This window comes from Amblyomma americanum, chromosome 7, assembly GCF_052857255.1.
Source record: "Amblyomma americanum isolate KBUSLIRL-KWMA chromosome 7, ASM5285725v1, whole genome shotgun sequence".
Lineage (NCBI taxonomy): Eukaryota > Metazoa > Arthropoda > Arachnida > Ixodida > Ixodidae > Amblyomma > Amblyomma americanum.
Window position 1 is genome coordinate 118571791 of NC_135503.1, and position 25110 is coordinate 118596900.

At 47.4% G+C, this 25110-nt stretch overlaps 1 protein-coding gene across 1 annotated transcript in view; it reads left to right on the top strand.

Annotated features, from left to right (window-relative positions):
• Nucleotides 1-280: 280 nt before the first annotated feature.
• The window catches only part of LOC144098022 (calcium-activated chloride channel regulator 2-like), a 349289-nt gene continuing 324459 nt past the window's right edge, over nucleotides 281-25110 (top strand). Inside the window, exons 1-3 of the mRNA XM_077630593.1 lie at nucleotides 281-359; nucleotides 484-795; nucleotides 6408-6726. Of these exons, the coding sequence (XP_077486719.1) occupies nucleotides 649-795; nucleotides 6408-6726 (466 nt within the window). The 5' untranslated portion in view covers nucleotides 281-359; nucleotides 484-648. The remainder of the gene's footprint in view (nucleotides 360-483; nucleotides 796-6407; nucleotides 6727-25110) is intronic.

A 25110-nucleotide genomic window follows, 5' to 3' on the forward strand; every position in this document is an offset into this window, starting at 1 on the left:
CGAGACAACGCAGTTGCCGTGTATGTCGAATGAGCTGTGCATACTGGTGGGGAGTTTCGAATTCTGACTGAACTGTGCAGGGCTCTTAGGGCTCTGTTTTTCAGGCTGCACCTTTTTAATCAACTGGTTAAAGAGTGGCAATCTATAGGTTTTGTCCTCTCTTGCAGATTTGAAAACGTGGCGACCTTTTAGCGTGAAAACATTCGAGCAATGAGAAGAAAACGAAATTGTTACAGCATCCGTCGACTCGGTCGCTGAAGACGACGGCGATGAACTTGGCATGTCTCAGTGGGTGGGATTTCCAGTCTCTTCTTAAAGCGCCGCCACGAACTGAAGAAAGCGCTCGTCTTCGAAAAAGGGTAAGTTGTCCATGCCTTACCTTAATGGAAACAAGCAAAAGGAACAAAATTAACTATATGGTGTCTACAAAACTGCGGATTGAAGAGACTTGTGTACGCCTAATTCTTCCATGTTGTCCGAAAGGAAATTCATCAAGCCTTCTGTGGTGACGGGGCTGTCAACCCGGCTAGTGAGGCGCTGTCTTCAGCGACGAGTAGTCAAGCCTCCTGTGCTAACGGGGCTGTCGACCCGGCTTGTGAACCGCAGTCTTCATCGACGAGTCGCCGGCTTTCGGGCGTAGTTATAAGCATGGTCTTGAACTTACTCAATGCTGCAGGACTTTTGTTCTTGACGCACGCACTAACCGTCGACAAGGAAGACGGCGGATACGTGGGATTGCTCGTAGCCATCGATGACAACGTCGCGTACGACTCTTCTGTGGTCAACTCTACCCAGGTAAGCCGAGGCAGTGGCTTATTCCAAAGGAATTCTCCTACGTGTTTCTAGGACAATTATTTCTGTTTTTTCAATTGGTTACAAAATTTCTTCAGAGGTGGTCAAAGCTCTACCATAAAAACCAGAGTCGTAAATGCCCTTGTCTGGCTTTTACATTCTTAAGAACTAGTACAGCATCAGAACATAAAGTGTAATGTACTCACTCTTGTAGGAGTTTCACGATCATCAGCTTGGATACGTTCATTTAAGGGCAAACGCCTCTCCCGTGTCTCTCGCAATAACAGTGTTGCCAAATAGGGCGGTTAATAGACAAATTGGGCTAGATTTTGTCCCAGTTGCAGTCAAAATTTTCGTTTCGGCTGTGACTATTTCTGCACTACATTTTGTCCTGCGCTTACGCAAAAGAAATTAAAAACGGCTATTAAAATGTGCTCTATAACGAATATTTTGAATGATTTTACTGCAGGCTTTCTCAATTTTTTTCTACATAGTACCACTAGCCGATGTCGTCGGTGCATCTGCTTAGGGGCTATTTTTTCACCTGAAGGCGCTTTTAGCTGATAGCAAACTTGGCATCAAATATTGTGAGGGGCCTCGGGACAGATGCTGAAAGTGTCATGTGCGGGCAGTCCAAGGGCGCTCTGCGCAAAACTGGGGCTGAAAAGACGTGCATGTAAAATGTGTGTGTCATTTCCTTCAGCTAGCCCCTAATGAGGCAATCGATGTGTTTCCTACTCGCATTAGCTACCTGGTATAAGGTGCACTACAATTCAGGTACGCGAAACTTTAGATTGATTAGCACATTTTTCAAAAAGGCAACAAGGGTAGAGGGAAGAGTACGCCGCTATCACATCCGACGATGTCCAGAATAATTCCTCTGGACATCGCCCGAGAGGATGGAAGCAGTGCCAGCATAGCTCGCCATCTTCAGACACCTGACAGCTCAGCATTGCGCCTGCGTTGCGATCAATCGTGAATCAGTGGCCTGTACTACACGCTCACATTGAAGCAATGAAAAGTATAGGAAGCCGTTACGCAGCAATACTATTAGGCTAAATGTACTGTGATGAGCGAAATTCAAATTTTGTTGAATTTCTAACCCGACTTATCGAAGAATTTGAGCGAAAGAACAAGCTCCTTTAGTGCGAGACATTAGGCCGTGATAGGTTTGATTTCTTCTCTGATACAGCGTCAATAAGTCTTCCCTCAGCGACTCCGATAAAAAATTTCAGTTGCAAAGGTACCTTAGTTTTGTAACGGCTTGCATTAAAAACGTGCTAAAGCTTTTTCCCACAAACACAGATTCTTAGCGACCTGCACCTTTTCGAGCAAAAAAATGTGCAGTGTGCCTTCGAGTTTGTCCTGCGCCCATTTGGTGCTTCTCGTCTCATTTTATTTGTTACAAGCACTGAAGCACATTAGGGGGCGAGAGAAAAAACCTCTCTTGGTGAGCAGCTTCACAAGCTCGCATCCTAATGCATAAAGGCAATGGCAGATCGAGTACAAGCGCTACGTGAAACAAAGAAAGAGCACTATTTATGAACATAACTGCCAGAAAAACATGAACTGAATTGAGAGAAGTGACATGATTCCCCAAATTCAACAATAATATATATATTTTGCAGAGAGAGTCCCTACGTTCTTCACCCACATGTTACAAGAAGGTTTAAAAATACAAAACACCTATATAGAGCGTATATAGCTAAACCTATAAGCATGAGAATATATGCGATAATATAAATCAAACTAGCAACACGTTAACGTTTCTAATATACTCATGCATCGTGTCACTAGTAGGAAGGTTATTTAACAATCTTGTAAATATATCTTCGACAAAGTCTGCATTCTGTAATTTGTTCTTGACGAAGAAACCTCGCAGTGGCCGTTGTGCCGTTTACGATATGGTTGACAGTTTTTATCTATGGTAGCCAACATTGACAGGAAGTTATGCTCATTTTTTTTCTTTTAGTAGACCTTTACACAGAAGAAACAGTTATAGCGTGCCATGGTTACCAAGTTCAGTTGTTTAAACAGTGCGCGGATAGAACATCATGAGGTTGAGTGAGATAATTCTTATAATCTTACTTTGAAGACTACTAATATAGCGAGCAATTACCATTTTTGCACTAGATGCGTTCGAGTATCGCCTGCTCCAAACGAAAGTCAGTGATGTGGCAGGGGGTAACCGGTACAATAATTAGATTTGCTAGGCTTGAAAAGTGCAAAACATATTGTGGCAAGTCGATGTTATCAGCGATATCTGTGCTGGTCCTCGCTTTACAATCATAACCTGTGTCAAACGCAATCATGAAGCGAGCGTTCAGCCAAGTGACGCTCACTAAAACGCACCTGCCAGTTAAAAACCATCCTCAGATGGTGGAAACGTTCCTCCATTAGAAGTTCGGCGTGGCGAGAAACGGAGTCTGCTGCAAGGATTTCACACCGGACCAAGATTTTTCGTCCCGTTTCAGCTCGAACACTTTGCATCTGGGCTAAGCAGTTCCGCTTCCCAATCAGATCATGATGCCTGAGATCCCTCTTTAGCCTAACCTTCGTCTATCTATCGAGCTAAATTTTGTACAAGTCGGCACCCTTGGCTGATTTTTTTTTGCAATTCTAGTTTTAGTTTATTGCATTGTCTTCAGAGACAACACATTTGTATCTGTGCTGAATGGCCGAAGGCATGCCGTTGCTCAGCGAGTTTGTTGTGCTGTTATATTTGTGTTTTTTACGACAATTGTGTTTGTGAAAATACTACAATTGTGATGAAGACTACATCTGCCTTCCTATTAATTCGCTTGCTTTCCTCCGTTCCTGCATTCTTTGAACTTGTGCAGCATCTGCTTTTGTGGAGCGTAACCTCCGTGATGGTGCGCTCTAGGCAGAAAAATTGCTCCGCGCGCGCCTATTAAAAGTTCATGTGTGGAAAAAAGTAATATATAGATATCATTGCGTCCACTTAGTTTACTACGCCTCAGGAGAGACAAAAAAAAGCATTTTCTACTTCGCGACTACACAAAATTTGCGCTTTTGGCCATATTTGGGTTATTGCGCCGAACAATTTGGCTGCCTGTGGTCGGAGCTTTCTGGCAACCCTGCCGATTAACCCCGTCCTTTGCTAGCAGCGGACACCGTATCCCCGCAAACTTCTTTACCTCATCCGCCCACTTAACCTTCTGCCGCCCCCTGCTACGCCTGCCTTCTCTTGCATAGCACTGTGTTACCCTTAATGACCAGCGGTTATTATGCCTTCGCATTACATGCCGTGCCCAAGCCCATTTCTTCCTCTTGATTTCGACAAGGATGCCATTAACCCTCGTTTGTTCTCTCACCCACTTTGCCCGCTTCCGGTCTCTTAACGTTACAGCTATCACTTTTTTTCTTTTCATAGCTGCCTGCGTTGTCCTTAGCTAAAACTGAGCCCCTTTCGTTAGCCTCCACGCTTCGGCCCCATAAGGGAGTACCAGTAAGAAACAGCAGTTGTATGCCTTTCTGATCAGAGTTATTGGTAAGGTTCTATGGACGTTTTGAGAGATCCTGCCATATGCACTCCACCCTATTCTTATTCTTGAAGTCATTCCTCTCTCATGTTCCGGATCAGCGGTAACTACCTGCTGTAAGTATACGTGTTCCCTTACAACTTCGAGCACCTCGCTACCAACTGTCAACTGCTGTTCTCTTGCTAGACTGTTGAACACTACTTTGGTTTTCTGCATGCTAGTTTTTACAACCGTCGTTCTGCTCTACCTCTCTAACTTATTTACCATGCTTTGCAGTTCATCTCCTGAGTGACTGAGCAAGGCAATGTAATAAACGAATCATAAATTACTAAAGTATTCTTAATTTACTCTTATTCCCAACTGTTCCCAATCCTGGCTTCGGAATCTACTCCTACTTTGTTGCTATTGGCAACATAGCAGGCCAATTTAAGCTCAAGACGTTGAGAGGTTGTACGAAATCATCTTTGTTTAAACTTCCTGACAAGGCTAACCCCTTCTTGTAGCCTGTTTAAAACCTTGCGATCAATGCCCAAAGCTGGTATAGTTTGTGCTTTATTAAAAGAATTAAACTTTTCCAATGGGCACAAATAAACAATAAATAGGATGACTCACGCTGAATTTTTCTATTATGCCAAAAAATCAGATGGCTTGAAACACGTATCAGCGCTAATCTGAGGGCAAAAAATAAATTACAGAAAAGCAGGAACTTAGAAATTATTTCAGTTTAAATGTAAAATCATGGACAAAACATTGTGGGATACAAGGTCCAAGAAAAAAATTATTTCGGCTGGGTTACCTCGCCACTCAATAAGGTGGTATTCTTTCAGAGCAGTAAACGTGCACATCGCCGCCCCCCCCCCCCCCCCTACCCACCGTACTTCAGTGCACTCACCTCGTTTCGCTAACCGCGGACTAAAAAGTTTTCCCGGGAATCTACATTCCATGAGTCCATCACCACAAGTGGTTTATAATCGATTGTAAAACGCTTGATACCCCAATATTCCTTTAAATCAGCCCATGGAAGTGAGAGGGCTCATCGATGGGTTTGTCTTGAAAAAACAGCGCACCTTTAGACACGGACAGAGGCAGATATAACGACACAGCGCTGTGTTTGTTCATAACTTCAAAGGAACAAGGTATGTGCTGGCTTCAAAGTGCTTGCCTACGTTTCGTCAGGTAAACAAAAATCAAAGTTGCGAAGAATGGCCAGCAAGAAAAGGCAAAAACCCACGGCGAAAAAAAAAATGAGGGACGTGTTCCTGAAAGCTTAAAACGTCAAAAGATAGCAAATCTTTAGAAGAAAAAAATCGGTTTTAATTTTCTGGACACATCATGAGACAAAACACAGCCTTCCAAATTTTACTAGTTGGCGGCTTTCTCCCTTTCATCGGCTGAAAAAAAGTTGATCCTACCCGTCATGCGCTTTTTGTCTTTTTTGGCATTTTCTGAGAGGCTTTCATCTCAAAGTGGTTTTGTCCAAGCTTTCTAGGTCACAGGTCCTGACAGGACATCCCATACTTGTGCTGTATCCGTTTCTTATGAAATAAAGGTTGATAGTTCAACGCTTCAGACCGTGTCGTCGTCCTGCTGCTCATTCTGCTCAGTTTTTGATTTGCTTCATTAAAGGTCACAAATCAGCGAGTAATTAAGCGGTGCTTATTTGAATCCTGAAGCATCTCGCCTTTGGCTCCGCGTACCTCTTTCACTCGTAATTATAGGCGTGCAAACTTCACGCATCTAGCTCATAAAGTCATCGTGTGAAATGAGCGAAGTGGAATAAGTTTTATTACCCGCACATTACGCATGAAACCTTCCGTTTCTCGCATTTTAATGCGGTACTATTTAGGTTGTCATCTGCTAAAACCACCGGTGACGCTATCAGCACCGCCACCTGTGAAAATCGGAGGAGTGGAACATTCAAGCCCTTTTAAGTGGATTATCATATGGTTCACCGGGCACACTCTTCCACCTTAATCCACCTACTAAAACACCTTAATCACTTTTCTTGGTTAGGCCAACTTCCAAATGCTACCGCAATTTTTTTTGAAATTGTGCTTAAGAAGGCCTTAAGTTTTAAATGCAACTGAAGACGGCTGGCACTCGCTACTGCAGGTACTTCTTCGTGAGGCTTCTTCGATACTCTATCGGGCAACGCGCCGTCACGTGTACTTCAAGCAAGTAACCATCGCACTTCCACGAAGTTGGCCGCGCACGGTGGAACATTCCGGCGTTGCTGTTCGCCAGGTGGCTTACCACGCTCTGCACCGATCCGAGATGCGGGTAGTGCAGACCGCGAGAAACTCCGGAGGAGGCGCCTATTCCGCAATGCACGCAGTGAACCCTCGCGGCTGTGGGCAGCGGGGAGACCACATAATGATTTCCCAGGACGCACTGCCCGATGTCAACGATGCTGCCTCTGTGAGGAGGGCAGGTGAGCATCCAGTCAGGAAACTTTCAATGCTGGCTCCTTACGTAATCTACCTACTACGATATGTGCAGAATAGATGAAGATTTAGCCTTCATACCATTTCAGGTCCAGAAATCGATTGTAAGCCTGTTTTGTTCAGAACGCATCTATTCTTACGTTCTTCGTAGAATGTGAGAATTGCACCGATATGAGCGAACTACAGATCTATGCACTTTGCAGTTGCGTCTTTCAGCAGCTAAACATATCATAGACAAGGTCTTTGTGCGTCCAGAGCTGCTCTGAGATTTAATATCCAGCCATCTATTTGCGTTTCGAGCTTGCATCTCGGGAAGTCTTGTTTTATTATCTCTACGGTTATATTTCCCTTTCTGTGCCTGCTAGTGAGCACTTGGTGACCTCTCAATTCGAACAGCATTCATGAAATCGCTTGCCCTTGATGCGGCTGAAAAGTAAAACGAAATTGACGTTCTCGTAGGTCCCGTTGCTCATCTCAGTTTCACCCCCAGGGCAGCACTAAGCTTTTCGTGATTTTAATAAGGGTAGTGTTTTTTGGCATAGCCTCCAACTTGACAAAGAGGCTGCTTTAAGTTTAATCTCGTGCTTGCCTGACAACGTTGTGTTAGTAATTGGCTCAAAAATGTTCTATTTTGGTGATTATGTGTAACTGTAATTTTTAGCTTATAGCAGACAACATCCGCAAGGTTACTCGCTAATACGACAACTATCCGGTAACTATTTTGAATTTCCTACTGATGTGCAGGGCAGCACGGTTAACATTATGTGGAGTATCAACGAAAACCGTATTTTGAGGGGAAAGGAAATGGCTGAGTATCTGTCTCATATAACGTTGGACACCTGAACCGCGCCATAAGGGAAGGGATAAAGGAGGGAGTGAAAGAAGAAAGGAAGAAAGAGGTGCCGTAGTGGAGGGCTCCGGAAAAATTTATTCAGGTGTAAAACCGAATTTTTGTGTACAACAATTTTGCGGTTCTTCGTGCAGAAGCCTTAGTGAGTTAAAAGAACCTCCAATGAGAATTGTCATGATAGCATGACACAACAAAGCCGAAATAACACCATGGTTGGATCTAGATCATAGTGCCTTTTCATCCAGGTAACTCAGAACTACATATTTGCGAGCAAACTGAACTTCGAAAGGTGATGCGAAGGCTGGGAACATGGCATGGGCGGAGGTTCACGCATAGCTCGTTGGTTTTGCATGTTTATATGTTCCTTGCTTGCGCCGAAATTCACGCCGTTTCGTGGGTCTGATCGCGTATTTGACACCGAGCACTTAATTTTGACATTTTGTAAGGGCGCCAGATACCATCAGACCGAAGTTTTGGCGGCGGCGTGGCTGTCAATCCTCGCAAAATCGCGCTAACAGACGAACGTCTTTACGGAATCTACAGTGGAGAATTGGCGAAGTGTTCCTGTCTCGACGATACCTGTGACGAACGGAAACGTGTTCGCAATGTGCTTATCCAGTACTATAGGTAAGGACCTTGGCGGCTTTTTCCTTACTTTGCGGGAAAGCAGCGGCGCGCTTGCGGGAGGTGGCTTCGGTCGTCGCGCTTTTTATGTGCCGGGTTTGTCGCCGCTATATTCTTGGTAGCAATCAGCAACGAACACGTCGAGTCAAGCGCATGTTATGTTCTTATTTGAGAATATGCAGCCATCTATGTGGAGAAGGGGCAGCAAAGTAAGTCGGGATATTAATGTGTGCAACATACGCGGTTACACAAAGATAAATATGCTTTTGAAGAGATTATGCCTTGTGCATGGATAGAGCGTCCACAGTGCTTTTTCGCCGAAGTAGTGCGACAAAATTTTTGCGTGCTCGATCGTGTCGGTTGCCTCTCTCTCGGTGTCGTGAGTTCACCTGTGCTAACGCTAAACTCGAAATGGCAACCCTTCAGAGAAAGGTGAGAAAGCGGCAGTGGCGGAGGTCAGACAGTCTGGATCGTGCACGTGGGCACGTGCCGGGAAAACACGAGCGTGAAAGGTTATACTCGCGAAAAGTGCGCGTCCTTGTCAGCCTTTCTTTTGTTTGTGTCCACCATAGCTATCGGACATCATAAACCCAATACTGAGCGAGAGCCTCGGGATCTCTAGGTTACGTAGGCATTTTGCCCAGAAGCAAAACAGGGAACAGGCGCCCACATGCGACTCGAACGACATATGGCAAAACACATGCCGACAGGAGATTAGACATGCACATATCGATTGTGTTCATCGTGGGCCTGCGGGGTTCATAGTCTGTTGCATTGCTTTTTTGAAACTTTACATGTTTTCGATGATGAAATGAAAGGAAGTTTTTCACCGATCTCACTTGCCAACCCTTTTGTGCAGCTATTGGATTTATATGCACTTTTAGTTTTTATTGACCATGAAACGAGCCAGGTTACACACCTTTATTAAAGCGAAAGCTTTACTAGGCTATGTAGGTGGGGATGGTGTCCACAAAATGTGTCGGTGGCTCAGCTCTCAAAAGGGTCTCTTCACTGCAACTTTTGCTGATGCATCTGTAGCCTGTGCAGATACTCATGCAAATTTCACATCACACATTTATCCGTTTCTTACTCAGATATTGAAAAAAAGAACCTATCTGCACCATAGACATTGTTGCATGAACCACTAAAGCTAAAAATATCTTTTCCATACATAAATGTCAAGCAACAGAGCCAAAGACTTGAGACATGTAAAACAGGTATCACTTTACATCAGTTCGCTTTTATAGAGTGCTCTCCTTATCGTAATGGCGGTTTCTCATGTAAGTGCTGTGGGGGGCGAGAGATGATTTAGAGACCATGCGCCAATTGAAACCGCAATAATTTTTTAACAATGATCAAGCATGACTTGACAACAGGCAGAGGGTGCAGCTTGACTAAACACCAAATAAAAGAGGCCTCTTCACGATTGCTGTTATGATTATTTTTGCGTCATTAGTGTGCATTTTGAGGCCTCTCCATTTCCTGAATTCAAAACATTTGATTGAAGAAATGTACATAGCACAAGTCGTCAAAGTTCAATGATAAAGCAAGGTATTGGAAATTCGTATTTGAGACTGGATTTCACACTGGTAGTTTGCAATTTATTAATTTTTCACTCACAATGCTTCAAATGGGTATAGTGTGCATCCACATTGGCAAATGCTGCATAAATTTGCTGTCATGTAACTAAACTCTAACTTAGGGCCACAAACCACTTAACGGTTAAACCTGTACAGCATACAGTGGAACGCCACCGGAATGTATGCCAGTTTATCAAACATCTTCTAGAACCTCATGTCCAACACGCATTTTATCTGGTAGGCATTGGTTTGGTTTTGCAAATTCAGAATGACTTGTGCTGTCAAGGAAGTTTCAGCGCCTTTATGAAAGCTCATATTACTTTATTCCCACCCACATTTCATGCCTCATTTAGAAATTTTGCAATAGCTTTCAAACCGTTGCTCTTTGTACTCTGTAGCTCTGCAAGGATTCACACGAGCAATGTTTTGTATAGGTGCTCTGTAATTCTTTAACTGGAGTTTCACTATGGGTGACTGTTCACCAGTGTTGTGTGAATACCGCTGGTGGCGATTGGTATTGATTTCTTCGCTATGTTTAAAGACAAAGATAATGTTTTGGATGTGTCATAAGACAGTAGTGTCATTTTATAACAATAAATACCACTTCGCACTTTGCATGAACACTAGAGTTATTTATATATTTATCTGTTATCCTGTTTGATACGACTGACATCAATGACACTGAATGGTGCTGTTCCCTCTCTCATAAAAACCAGGAAATGATGATGATGTTTTTGGCATCGCTCTTGAAGTGAAAGTGGAGTGTCATTATTCTGTTGCATGTAATAAAAGTATTCTATGCATAGTGTCTATGTGGGTATGCTTACTCATTGAAAATCAACAAAATTCCTTCTCATCGCAAGTGATAATAATAATTGGTTTTTGTGGGGAAAGGAAATGGCGCAGTATCTGTCTCATATATCTTTGGACACCGGAACCGCGCCGTAAGGGAAGGGATAAAGGAGGGAGTGAAAGAAGAAAGGAAGAATAGGTGTCGTAGTGGAGGGCTCCGGAATAATTTCGACCACCTGGGGATCTCTAACGTGCACTGACATCGCACAGCACACGGGCGCCTTAGCGTTTTTCCACCATAAAAACGCAGCCGCCGCGGTCGGGTTCGAACCCGGGAACTCCGGATCAGTAGTCGAGCGCCCTAACCACTGAGCCACCGCGGCGGGGTCATCGCAAGCTCATTTAATGATTTTGTTGTTGAGGCAGAACACTGCACTAAAATTGAAATTCAAAACTTATATTTTTTTTGTACGTCTACTAGAAGTAAAGGCATAAGGCATGAGGCACAACTCCGGTAGCGGTGGAAAAACTATGTATGTACATAATAGCCAATAGCTTTGTTATGAACCTTGTGTTTGTGTGTGGTTAAGTTATACATTGGATGTAAGATACTGTAGAGCAAGCCATAACATATCTGCTTTTGAGTTATACCGCACGGCTCCTACATCTTGTTTTTTCCTGATCCTACTATATTATTATTCTGTACAACTCGAACATTTCCACACACTGCTGTTTCTAATAAGCCTTATGTAGAAGTAAACTAAAGTCAGAATAATGCAAGAAGCAATATTAAGAGAAGTATATAGGATGCAGGCGCATTATATGCACGGTATGTGCCTATCACGGGGACACTGAAAAATCAGTGCCTTGTTAAACAGGGGGTAACGTTCGGCTGCAGAGTTCCAGGGTGAGAGGATGTTACCCGGCATCTCCACTAAATGTAAGATGGGGCTTATTTGGAAAAGCTTCGGAACGGGAGCAGGGCCAACAGCAGTCAGAAATGAGCCAGTACAGACAGGAGCACTATTAGGAATGGCCGCCAGCAGGGTATTAGGATTGGCGCCAGCATGTCTCGGGGATTGCAACCAAGGCAGAATCTCTCGCCATGTGTCTGCGGTATGCATTTACCGCGCTCGCCCGGTCGTTGTCTCGAGGATTGCCACCAAGACAGAATCTCTCGCCATGTGTCTGCGGTATGCATTTACCGCGCTCGCCCGGTCGTTGCTGCGTGGGCCAATCGGGAGCAGGGTTCTGCGAAAATCCCTTTAAGGAGTAGCTGTCCCGGGCCGCGAAGTTGTTCGGGCTGTCTTCCGATTTTCCCCGACGTCTCCACCGACCCGACTACTCCTGACCTCCCGGGCACAGCACCAGCGTGGGAACAGATCGCCACAGTGGCTTGTCTGCAAGCTTCGCCGGCCATGCCTAATGGCAGAACCATTGGGGATTATCTCCCGACGGGGCTGCGCCTCGGTTTCTTCGAAGTTCACCGACCGGCGGAGAGCGGGCCGACCACCTGACGTCGCCTGCCAGCCTGGCGGGGTCCTGGCCGCACACTCCTCTCCCTCGGGCTCAACTTATGCCAGGGGCGTGTCCATGTGTACGGAGGTGTCTGTTTGTGTGTGATAGCGCAAGTTTTAACCACACCCACCACGGCAAGGGCGTCCCCTACCTGGGGAATCTAGGGAAGATGCAGTGTATAAAACTGGGCTGCAGATGCAGTTGAAGGAGCTCACTTCTGAACTCAAAAGCTTGTAAAAATGTAAAATAAACCAAGTCTTCTTCCTCCACTAACGAATCCTTCACTCAGCGGCACTCCGGTTCTGGACGGAGCGGGCGTCATCTTGACCGAGGTTGTGTCGAGAAGCGACCCCGATCCCCACCTTCAGCAACTGGTGGCAGCGGTGGGATGGACCAGGTGACATCGTTCTGCATATACGGGTGAGCGCTTTGTCTGTGTTCTATGATTCACCAGGCTTTAAACTCTGGGTAAAAAGTTTGAACTGCTGGTAATCGGGTGTCTGTAGCACAGTGTAGTTTGCACAGAACCATAGAACATTAGTGAGTGGGCAAAGCCACAATTTGGGGCAACGATCATAGACTTCAAGAAGGTTGATAGGGAAGAGCTGTTGCTGATGTGTGATGAGTTGGATGTGGAAGTGGAGGAAGAAATGAGGAAAGGGGCAATCATAAAAGCAATCAGTAATAGCGATGCGGACGAAGAAGCGATGCAAATTGCGTGGGAAATGGCAATGAAAGAGCTAGAACGGCGAAGAAAGAAAGCAGAGGATGAAAAAAAGAAAGCAGATGATGAAGAAAAGAAAGCATAGGATGAAAGAAATAAAAAGCAAGCCGCAGATCAGATAAACTGAAAATGATGGAGCTCCAACTCGAAAGCCAGCGTCTGGCAGCCCAAAACGGCGGAGCAAGCATTAGTGACCGATTAAACAGTGTAGAGTCTCACTGTACAGACAATTGGATGTATCCCTACAAGATGGGCGAAGACATCGGTCTGTATCTAATCAACTATGAAAGGGCGTGTCAAAAGAGAAAATCGCAGAAAATTTGTGGTCACAACGCCTGCTAGGTCTTTTACTGTGCGAGGCGCCTAATGTGATCGCCAGGCTCAGCGAACAGGATGCGGAAAATTATGAAAAGGTGAAACCTGCTCTACTGAAGAAATACCGCCTTTCAGACGAGGCATTTTGGCAGCGTTTTAGGGAGGCAACAAAAAAAAGCAATGAGGGTTATGCGGAGTTTGCGTACACATTGAAAAACAACCTTGTAGAGTGGCTTAAGGGGACAGGCGTGTACGAAAGCAGGGACAAGGTAGTTGAGTGCGTCTGTCTAAAGCAGTTTTTCCGCAGCATTCCACCGTCCGTAAAACTATGGGTGCAGGACAAAGAAAAGGTAGAGACAGTGGAGCGAGCAGCTCAACTCGCAGACGAATTCTCGACACGGAGAAAGGCGACTGCGGAGGAAGGCCAGTCAGAAAGGAACTACCTCAAGAAAGTATCTTTCTTCTAGACGTCCGGCTCTAAATGGAAACGTGGGGCAGAGTTTAACACAAAAAAAAGTCACCGAATAGGCTCCAGAGAAGAGCGGCAGTCAAACGAAGGACGAAGGGGTAGAAAAGGCGGGGAAAAAGGAGTTCGAGGCCAGGCAACCGTTGCGGTGTTTTAACTGCCAAGAAACAGGGCACATCGCTGCAAGATATAGAAACCAGCGATTGGTGTTCTCGTACGTAAACGGTAGTGATGAAAACCTAGAACTGCTTCGCCCCTACCTTCATAAGTTAGAGGTAAATGGCAAGCCTTGTAAGGTGCTCAGGGACAGTGCGGCTACGATGGTTGTAGTACACCCATCCTATGTTACGTCTTAGGATTTCACGGCAGGAGTAACGTGAATTAAACAGGTGTTGGAGGAGCACAGTGTTTGCTTACCTATGGCAAGGGTTGAAATTTCAGGTCCGTTTGGAAAACTGGTGACGGAAGCAGCCGTCACGAAAACAGTTCCGCTGGAATATCCTTATCTGTTCTCAAACCGGTCTGACCGGCTGTTGCGTGAGCGAGGGCAGATCTTTGGAGAAGGAAAAGTGCAGGCACTAACGCGCTCTAAAACCAGCCAGCTCGCCACTCAGTTAACACAGGACCTGGGACAGGGAGAAGCAGAAATCGGAGCAGAACCTGAAATCATGGAGCCAAACCTCGTGGCTGAACAAGGGGTCGAGGTTGTAGCTAGATCAGGCGACATCGACGCAGCTGCGGCGCCAAGCGAACCGCAGGAAATAGAGCTCGGAGCGTCAATATTGGCCTCGACTTCGCGCAGTTTTGAGCGGCTATTAGAAATATACAGGGATATGCTGAAAGCAGAGCAAAAGAATGACCCTAGTTTGAGGCGCTTGCATGCTACCGCGGAAAAGGGGCATAGCGAGGCGTAGCATCACGATACTCGGAAAAGGCTGACTGCTGTACAGGCACTACAGAGATCGCAAAGGCAAGACGTTTGATCAGCTGGTGATTCCGGAAAAATACCGGGCGGACCTTCTGAGATTGTGTCAAGGGAACAGCTGGTCGGGACACTTGGGGATCAAGAAAACGAAAGAGCGACTTTTAATGGAGTACTACTGGCCAGGGTGCTTCAAAGACGTGGAGCGGTACGTGAAGTCGTGAGACGCATGTCAACGAGTCGGGAAACCAGGAGACAAATGGAAGGCTCCCCTGAAATTGGTTCCACTGATCACAGAGCCTTTTCGGCGGTTAGTGATTGACACGGTAGGACCCCTACCGCAGTTTAAATCGGAATACAAATATCTTCTTTCCATGCTGTGTCCAGCAACGAAATTCCCCGAAGCAGTCCCCCTCAAAGAACTAAGCTCTACAGAGAAAGTGGACGCTTTGCTCAGCACCTTTGCACGAATCGGTTTTCCCACGGAGATTCAGGCGGATCAGGGAACCGTGTTCACCAGCGCCTTAACCGCCACCTTTTTGAAGAGGTGCGGTATAAAGTTAATACACAGTTCGGTACATCTTCCCCAGTCGAACAGTGTCGAGAAAATGCAATCCGTGCTCAAAAGGGTTCTGCGCGCGTTGTGCTATGAACGGAAAAAAGAGAGAGCTGTTTGCCGGCAACGCTGTTTGCGCTCAGAACAGTTCCCCATGAAGCGACCGGATTCACCCCGGCTGAACTTGTGTATGGGAGAGCCCTACGTTCTCCTCTCCGGATTTTGCGAGAATTCTGGGAGGGAACAGGAGAAAGCCAAACTGTCGTGAGTTACGTGTTAGAATTGCTCGACCGACTAAGTTCTACGCGTACCCTAGTAGAAGAAAACTTGAAAGCGGCACAGCAGGGGGCAAAAGTCTATTACGATCGAAACGCAAGGCAATGATCATTTCAGACGGGCGATAAGGTTATGATTTTGCGACCATCCAGGAAAAACAAGAAGGAAGTGCAGTGGGAGGGTCCGGTGGAAGTTCAGCACAGGCTTTCAGAAACAAACTACTGTCCTGAAAAACCCGGCAAGAGAAATAAGGTTACCATCTACCACTGCAATTTGATGAAACCTTATGTAGGCAGGGAGGAGGTGGTAAATATGACGTTAAACGCACCCGAGGAAGTACAGGCTGATCTACCTGAGTTAGCAACAGACCGCGATGCGGATTGCAGCGTCCAGAACATTCTTGCGCGCTCTGCGAGGGCTGATGTTCTGAAAGAGGAACAGGTAGATGAACTTAAGGATCTTTTGGGGGAATTCAAAGCGATGTTTAGCAGTCGGCCAGGGAAAACTGACCTGATCACTCACGAGATCGAGCTGACTTCCTCCGAACCAATCATGTCAAAAGCTTATCGAGTGTCACCACGTCAACGGCAGATCTTGGAGACGGAGATTAAGCAAATGCTCGAAATCGGGGTAATCAAACCAACTGAAAGTGATTACACTTCCCCTATGATTCTCGTCGAATTGCCAGGTAAAGAGCCTCGTCCATGCGTGGACTATCAAAAACTCAATGCAATCACCAGAGACCAGCTCTATCCGATTCCCAATATTAATGAGAGAGTGGAGCGGGTAAGTGGGGCACAGTTCATCTCTACGTTATATCTGGTGAGGGGATAATGGCAGATTCCTCTCTCAGACACCTCGAGCCGCTATGCCGCCTTCATTTCACCCATTGGGACATTCAGACCTCTAGTGTTAAGCTTCGGCCTCAAGAACGCACCGTATAGTTTCTCCAAATTAATGGATATTGTACTTAATGACATGCAGAGCGATGCAGTTCCCTACTTGGACGACATAGCCATATTTTCGAACAGCTGGGAGGAGCATATCGCGCATCTGAGAGGCGCGTTGGCAAGGTTGCGGGACGCTGGGCTCGCGCTGAAGTCTGAAAAGTGTAACTTTTGTTGTTCACTAGTCACCAACCTGGGACACATTGTAGGTCGTGGAACTAGGCAGCCTCCGGAACTTAAAATTAAGCCCATAGCGGACTTTCAAACGCCTCGAACAAAGAAAGACATCCGCTCCTTTCTAGGGCTTGTTGGGTATTATCAGAGGTACATTCCTCGCTATTCTCAACGAGTGAGTCCATTAACAGATGCGCTACGAAAGGGTGAGCCCGAAAGGGTTTTTTGGGATGAAGCAAAGGAGAGCGCCTTTCAAGAGCTCAAGAAAGTACTCACTTCACGGCCCGCATTGCGGACGCCTGACTACACAAAAGAGTTTGTAATTCAGTGCGATGCGAGTGATAGGGGGATGGGCGTTGTATTGAGTCAGGTCGGAAAAGACAACGAAGAGCATCCCATCCTGTACTCAAGCCGGAAACTGACGCTAAGGGAGGAAGCTAACAGCGCCTCAGAAAAAGAATGCGCATGCTTAGTCTGGGCAGCACAAAAACTGTCATGCTACCTATACGGATCAAAATTCGTTTTTGAGACGGATCACTGCCCACTCACGTGGCTGAGGCAGATGTCTCAAAAGAAGGGACGCTTGCTGCGGTGTAGCCTCATCCTTCAAAAGTACAACTTCTCTGTGTGGTATAAGAAAGGAAAAATGAATGGCAATGCCGATGGTTTAAGCAGGCTATTCGGAAGTGCTTAAGGTGAAAAGGGTCCTCCAACTTTTATGAGTGTGTTTGTTTGTGTGTGTGTGTGTGTGTGTGTGTGTGTGTGTGTGTGTGTGTGTGTGTGTGTGTGTGTGTGTGTGTGTGTGTGTGTGTGTGTGTGTGTGTGTGTGTGTGTGTGTGTGTGTGTGTGTGTGTGTGTGTGTGTGTGTGTGTGTGTGTGTGTGTGTGTGTGTGTGTGTGTGTGTGTGTGTGTGTGTGTGTGTGTGTGTGTGTGTGTGTGTGTGTGTGTGTGTGTGTGTGTGTGTGTGTGTGTGTGTGTGTGTGTGTGTGTGTGTGTGTGTGTGTGTGTGTGTGTGTGTGTGTGTGTGTGTGTGTGTGTGTGTGTGTGTGTGTGTGTGTGTGTGTGTGTGTGTGTGTGTGTGTGTGTGTGTGTGTGTGTGTGTGTGTGTGTGTGTGTGTGTGTGTGTGTGTGTGTGTGTGTGTGTGTGTGTGTGTGTGTGTGTGTGTGTGTGTGTGTGTGTGTGTGTGTGTGTGTGTGTGTGTGTGTGTGTATTACTAGCGGACCTATGTATGTTTTTTTTTCAAGTTTAGTTATCTACTTCTATCCATTTCATGCACGGCTCTGACTTTTTTGTGGCCCAAATATCCATGATACGTTGACTTAGGATGGCGGAACCACTCGGAGTTGGATTATGTAATGTTATTACCTTATCTGTTGGGATAAGCCTGGTGGATCAGGGGCACAGACTGGGTGCTTTCGCGTCGTGTCGAGCCTTGTTGCTGGGGCCGAACCGGCCGCTGTTTGCAATTGTGGGAGGTTCGGGGGTTGTTATGGTGCTCGCAGAAGATAACCGGTCATCCCATTCCCAAGACCAGCCCATCTCTCATCGGCAAGGGATTGCTACCACTGGCCGAACAAGATTTTCCTGGCCGCGAAGGAGTTATTAGGAATGGCCGCCAGCTGGTATTAGGATTGGCGCCAGCATGTCTCGAGGATTGCCACCAAGACAGAGTCTCTCGCCATGTGTCTGCGGTATGCATTTACCGCGCTCGCCCGGTCGTTGCTGCGTGGGACAAGCGGGAGCAGGGTTCTGCGAAAATCCCTTTAAGGAGTAGCTGTCCCGGGCCGCTAAGTTGTTCGGGCTGTCTTCCGATTTTCCCCGACGTCTCCACCGACCCGACTACTCCTGACCTCCCGGGCACAGCACCAGCGTGGGAACAGATCGCCACAGTGGCTTGTCTGCAGGCTTCGCCGGCCATGCCTAATGGCAGAACCACTGGGGATTATCTCCCGACGGGGCTGCGCCTCGGTTTCTTCGAAGTTCACCGACCGGCGGAGAGCGGGCCGACCACCTGACGTCGCCTGCCAGCCTGGCGGGGTCCTGGCCGCACACCCCTCTCCCTCGGGCTCAACTTATGCCAGGGGCGTGTCCATGTGTACGGAGGTGTCTGTTTGTGTGTGATAGCGCAAGTTTTGTCCACACCCACCACGGCAAGGGCGTCCCCTACCTGGGGAATCTAGGGAAGATGCAGTGTATAAAACTGGACTGCAGATGCAGTTGAAGGAGCTCACTTCTGAACTCAAAAGCTTGTAAATATGTAAAATAAACCAAGTCTTCTTCCTCCACTAACGAATCCTTCACTCAGCGGCACTCCGGTTCTGGACGGAGCGGGCGTCATCTTGACCGAGGTTGTGTCGAGAAGCGACCCCGATCCCCACCTTCAGCAACTGGTGGCAGCGGTGGGATGGACCAGGTGACATCGTTCTGCATATACGGGTGAGCGCTTTGTCTGTGTTCTATGATTCACCAGGCTTTAAACTCTGGGTAAAAAGTTTGAACTGCTGGTAATCGGGTGTCTGTAGCACAGTGTAGTTTGCACAGAACCATAGAACATTAGAGAGTGGGCAAAGCCACAATTTGGGGCAACGATCATAGACTTCAAGAAGGTTGATAGGGAAGAGCTGTTGCTGATGTGTGATGAGTTGGATGTGGAAGTGGAGGAAGAAATGAGGAAAGGGGCAATCATAAAAGCAATCAGTAATAGCGATGCGGACGAAGAAGCGATGCAAATTGCGTGGGAAATGGCAATGAAAGAGCTAGAACGGCGAAGAAAGAAAGCAGAGGATGAAAAAAAGAAAGCAGATGATGAAAAAAAGAAAGCAGAGGATGAAAGAAATAAAAAGCAAGCCGCAGATCAGATAAACTGAAAATGATGGAGCTCCAACTCGAAAGCCAGCGTCTGGCAGCCCAAAACGGCGGAGCAAGCATTAGTGACAGATTAAACAGTGTATAGTCTCACTGTACAGACAATTGGATGTATCCCTACAAGATGGGCGAAGACATCGGTCTGTATCTAATCAACTATGAAAGGGCGTGTCAAAAGAGAAAATCGCAGAAAATTTGTGGTCACAACGCCTGCTAGGTCTTTTACTGTGCGAGGCGGCTAATGTGATCGCCAGGCTCAGCAAACAGGATGCGGAAAATTATGAAAAGGTGAAACCTGCTCTACTGAAGAAATACCGCCTTTCAGACGAGGCATTTCGGCAGCGTTTTAGGGAGGCAACAAAAAAAAGCAATGAGGGTTATGCGGAGTTTGCGTACACATTGAAAAACAACCTTGTAGAGTGGCTTAAGGGGACAGGCGTGTACGAAAGCAGGGACAAGGTAGTTGAGTGCGTCTGTCTGAAGCAGTTTTTCCGCAGCATTCCACCGTCCGTAAAACTATGGGTGCAGGACAAAGAAAAGGTAGAGACAGTGGAGCGAGCAGCTCAACTCGCAGACGATTTCTCGACACGGAGAAAGGCGACTGCGGAGGAAGGCCAGTCAGAAAGGAACTACCTCAAGAAAGTATCTTCTAGACGTCCGGCTCTAAATGGAAACGTGGGGCAGAGTTTAACACAAAAAAGAAGTCACCGAAAAGGCTCCAGAGAAGAGCGGCAGTCAAACGAAGGACGAAGGGGTAGAAAAGGCGGGGAAAAAGGAGTTCGAGGCCAGGCAACCGTTGCGGTGTTGTAACTGCCAAGAAACAGGGCACATAGCTGCAAGATATAGAAACCAGCGATTGGTGTTCTCGTACGTAAACGGTAGTGATGAAAACCTAGAACTGTTTCGCCCCTACCTTCATAAGTTAGAGGTAAATGGCAAGCCTTGTAAGGTGCTCAGGGACAGTGCGGCTACGATGGTTGTAGTACACCCATCCTATGTTACGTCTTAGGATTTCACGGCAGGAGTAACGTGAATTAAACAGGTGTTGGAGGAGCACAGTGTTTGCTTACCTATGGCAAGGGTTGAAATTTCAGGTCCGTTTGGAAAACTGGTGACGGAAGCAGCCGTCACGAAAACAGTTCCGCTGGAATATCCTTATCTGTTCTCAAACCGGTCTGACCGGCTGTTGCGTGAGCGAGGGCAGATCTTTCGAGAAGGAAAAGTGCAGGCACTAACGCGCTCTAAAACCAGCCAGCTCGCCACTCAGTTAACACAGGACCTGGGACAGGGAGAAGCAGAAATCGGAGCAGAACCTGAAATCATGGAGCCAAACCTAGTGGCTGAACAAGGGGTCGAGGTTGTAGCTAGATCAGGCGACATCGACGCAGCTGCGGCGCCAAGCGAACCGCAGGAAATAGAGCTCGGAGCGTCAATATTGGCCTCGACTTCGCGCAGTTTTGAGCGGCTATTGGAAATATACAGGGATATGCTGAAAGCAGAGCAAAAGAATGACCCTAGTTTGAGGCGCTTGCATGCTACCGCGGAAAAGGGGCATAGCGAGGCGTAGAATCACGATACTCGGAAAAGGCGGACTGCTGTACAGGCACTACAGAGATCGCAAAGGCAAGACGTTTGATCAGCTGGTGATTCCGGAAAAATACCGGGCGGACCTTCTGAGATTGTGTCAAGAGAACAGCTGGTCGGGACACTTGGGGATCAAGAACACGAAAGAGCGACTTTTAATGGAGTACTACTGGCCAGGGTGCTTCAAAGACGTGGAGCGGTACGTGAAGTCGTGAGACGCATGTCAACGAGTCGGGAAACCAGGAGACAAATGGAAGGGTCCCCTGAAATTGGTTCCACTGATCACAGAGCCTTTTCGGCGGTTAGTGATTGACACGGTAGGACCCCTACCGCAGTTTAAATCGGAATACAAATATCTTCTTTCCATGCTGTGTCCAGCAACGAAATTCCCCGAAGCAGTCCCCCTCAAAGAACTAAGCTCTACAGAGAAAGTGGACGCTTTGCTCAGCACCTTTGCACGAATCGGTTTTCCCACGGAGATTCAGGCGGATCAGGGAACCGTGTTCACCAGCGCCTTAACCGCCACCTTTTTGAAGAGGTGCGGTATAAAGTTAATACACAGTTCGGTACAACTTCCCCAGTCGAACAGTGTCGAGAAAATGCAATCCGTGCTCAAAAGGGTTCTGCGCGCGTTGTGCTATGAACGGAAAAAAGAGAGAGCTGTTTGCCGGCAACGCTGTTTGCGCTCAGAACAGTTCCCCATGAAGCGACCGGATTCACCCCGGCTGAACTTGTGTATGGGAGAGCCCTACGTTCTCCTCTCCGGATTTTGCGAGAATTCTGGGAGGGAACAGGAGAAAGCCAAACTGTCGTGAGTTACGTGTTAGAATTGCTCGACCGACTAAGTTCTACGCGTACCCTAGTAGAAGAAAACTTGAAAGCGGCACAGCAGGGGGCAAAAGTTTATTACGATCGAAACGCAAGGCAACGAACATTTCAGACGGGCGATAAGGTTATGATTTTGCGACCATCCAGGAAAAACAAGAAGGAAGTGCAGTGGGAGGGTCCGGTGGAAGTTCAGCACAGGCTTTCAGAAACAAACTACTGTCCTGAAAAACCCGGCAAGAGAAATAAGGTTACCATCTACCACTGCAATTTGATGAAACCTTATGTAGGCAGGGAGGAGGTGGTAAATATGACGTTAAACGCACCCGAGGAAGTACAGGCTGATCTACCTGAGTTAGCAACAGACCGCGATGCGGATTGCAGCGTCCAGAACATTCTTGCGCGCTCTGCGAGGGCTGATGTTCTGAAAGAGGAACAGGTAGATGAACTTAAGGGTCTTTTGGGGGAATTCAAAGCGATGTTTAGCAGTCGGCCAGGGAAAACTGACCTGATCACTCACGAGATCGAGCTGACCTCCTCCGAACCAATCATGTCAAAAGCTTATCGAGTGTCACCACGTCAACGGCAGATCTTGGAGACGGAGATTAAGCAAATGCTCGAAATCGGGGTAATCAAACCAACTGAAAGTGATTACACTTCCCCTATGATTCTCGTCGAATTGCCAGGTAAAGAGCCTCGTCCATGCGTGGACTATCAAAAACTCAATGCAATCACCAGAGACCAGCTCTATCCGATTCCCAATATTGATGAGAGAGTGGAGCGGGTAAGTGGGGCACAGTTCATCTCTACGTTAGATCTGGTGAGTGGATAATGGCAGGTTCCTCTCTCAGACACCTCGAGCCGCTATGCCGCCTTCATTTCAGCCATTGGGACATTCAGACCTCTAGTGTTAAGCTTCGGCCTCAAGAACGCACCGTATAGTTTCTCCGAATTAATGGATATTGTACTTAATGACATGCAGAGCGATGCAGTCCCCTACTTGGACGACATAGCCATATTTTCGAACAGCTGGGAGGAGCATATCGCGCATCTGAGAGGCGTGTTGGCAAGGTTGCGGGACGCTGGGCTCGCGCTGAAGTCTGAAAAGTGTAACTTTTGTTGTTCACTAGTGACCTACCTGGGACACATTGTAGGTCGTGGAACTAGGCAGCCTTCGGAACTTAAAATTAAGCCCATAGCGGACTTTCAAACGCCTCGAACAAAGAAAGACATCCGCTCCTTTCTGGGGCTTGTTGGGTATTATCAGAGGTACATTCCTCGCTATTCTCAACGAGTGAGTCCATTAACAGATGCGCTACAAAAGGTTGAGGCCGAAAGGGTTTTTTGGGATGAAGCAAAGGAGAGCGCCTTTCAAGAGCTCAAGAAAGTACTCACTTCACGGCCCGCATCGCGGACGCCTGACTACACAAAAGAGTTTGTAGTTCAGTGCGATGCGAGTGATAGGGGGATGGGCGTTGTATTGAGTCAGGTCGGAAAAGACAACGAAGAGCATCCCATCCTGTACGCAAGCCGGAAACTGACGCTAAGGGAGGAAGCTAACAGCGCCTCAGAAAAAGAATGCGCATGCTTAGTCTGGGCAGCACAAAAACTGTCATGCTACCTATACGGATCAAAATTCGTTTTTGAGACGGATCACTGCCCACTCACGTGGCTGAGGCAGATGTCTCAAAAGAAGGGACGCTTGCTGCGGTGTAGCCTCATCCTTCAAAAGTACAACTTCTCTGTGTGGTATAAGAAAGGAAAAATGAATGGCAATGCCGATGGTTTAAGCAGGCTATTCGGAAGTGCTTAAGGTGAAAAGGGTCCTCCAACTTTTATGTGTGTGTGTGTGTGTGTGTGTGTGTGTGTGTGTGTGTGTGTGTGTGTGTGTGTGTGTGTGTGTGTGTGTGTGTGTGTGTGTGTGTGTGTGTGTGTGTGTGTGTGTGTGTGTGTGTGTGTGTGTGTGTGTGTGTGTGTGTGTGTGTGTGTGTGTGTGTGTGTGTGTGTGTGTGTGTGTGTGTGTGTGTGTGTGTGTGTGTGTGTGTGTGTGTGTGTGTGTGTGTGTGTGTGTGTGTGTGTGTGTGTGTGTGTGTGTGTGTGTGTGTGTGTGTGTGTGTGTGTGTGTGTGTGTGTGTGTGTGTGTGTGTGTGTGTGTGTGTGTGTGTGTGTGTGTGTGTGTGTGTGTGTGTGTGTGTGTGTGTGTGTGTGTGTGTGTGTGTGTGTGTGTGTGTGTGTGTGTGTGTGTGTGTGTGTGTGTGTGTGTGTGTGTGTGTGTGTGTGTGTGTGTGTGTGTGTGTGTGTGTGTGTGTGTGTGTGTGTGTGTGTGTGTGTGTGTGTGTGTGTGTGTGTGTGTGTGTGTGTGTGTGTGTGTGTGTGTGTGTGTTACTAGCGGACCTATGTATGTTTTTTTTTTCAAGTTTAGTTATCTACTTCTATCCATTTCATGCACGGCTCTGACATTTTGTGGCCCAAATATCCATGATACGTTGACTTAGGATGGCGGAACCACTCGGAGTCGGAATATGTAATGTTATTACCTTATCTGTTGGGATAAGCCTGGTGGATCAGGGGCACAGACTGGGTGCTTTCGCGTCGTGTCGAGCCTTGTTGCTGGGGCCGAACCAGCCGCTGTTTGCAATTGTGGGAGGTTCGGGGGTTGTTATGGTGCTCGCAGAAGATAACCTGTCATCCCATTCCCAAGACCAGCCCATCTCTCATCGGCAAGGGATTGCTACCACTGGCCGAACGAGATTTTCCTGGCCGCGGAGGAGTTATTAGGAATGGCCGCCAGCTGGTATTAGGATTGGCGCCAGCATGTCTCGAGGATTGCCACCAAGACAGAATCTCTCGCCATGTGTCTGCGGTATGCATTTACCGCGCTCGCCCGGTCGTTGCTGCGTGGGACAAGCGGGAGCAGGGTTCTGCGAAAATCCCTTTAAGGAGTAGCTGTCCTGGGCCGCGAAGTTGTTCGGGCTGTCTTCCGATTTTCCCCGACGTCTCCACCGACCCGACTACTCCTGACCTCCCGGGCACAGCACCAGCGTGGGAACAGATCGCCACAGTGGCTTTTCTGCAGGCTTCGCCGCCCATGCCTGATGGCAGAACCACTGGGGATTATCTCCCGACGGGGCTGCGCCTCGGTTTCTTCGACGTTCACCAACCGGCGGAGAGCGGGCCGACCACCTGACGTCGCCTGCCAGCCTGACGGGGTCCTGGCCGCACACCCCTCTCCCTCGGGCCCAACTTATGCCAGGGGCGTGTCCATGTGTGCGGAGGTGTCTGTTTGTGTGTGATAGCGCAAGTTTTGTCCACACCCACCACGGCGAGGGCGTCCCCTACCTGGGGAATCTAG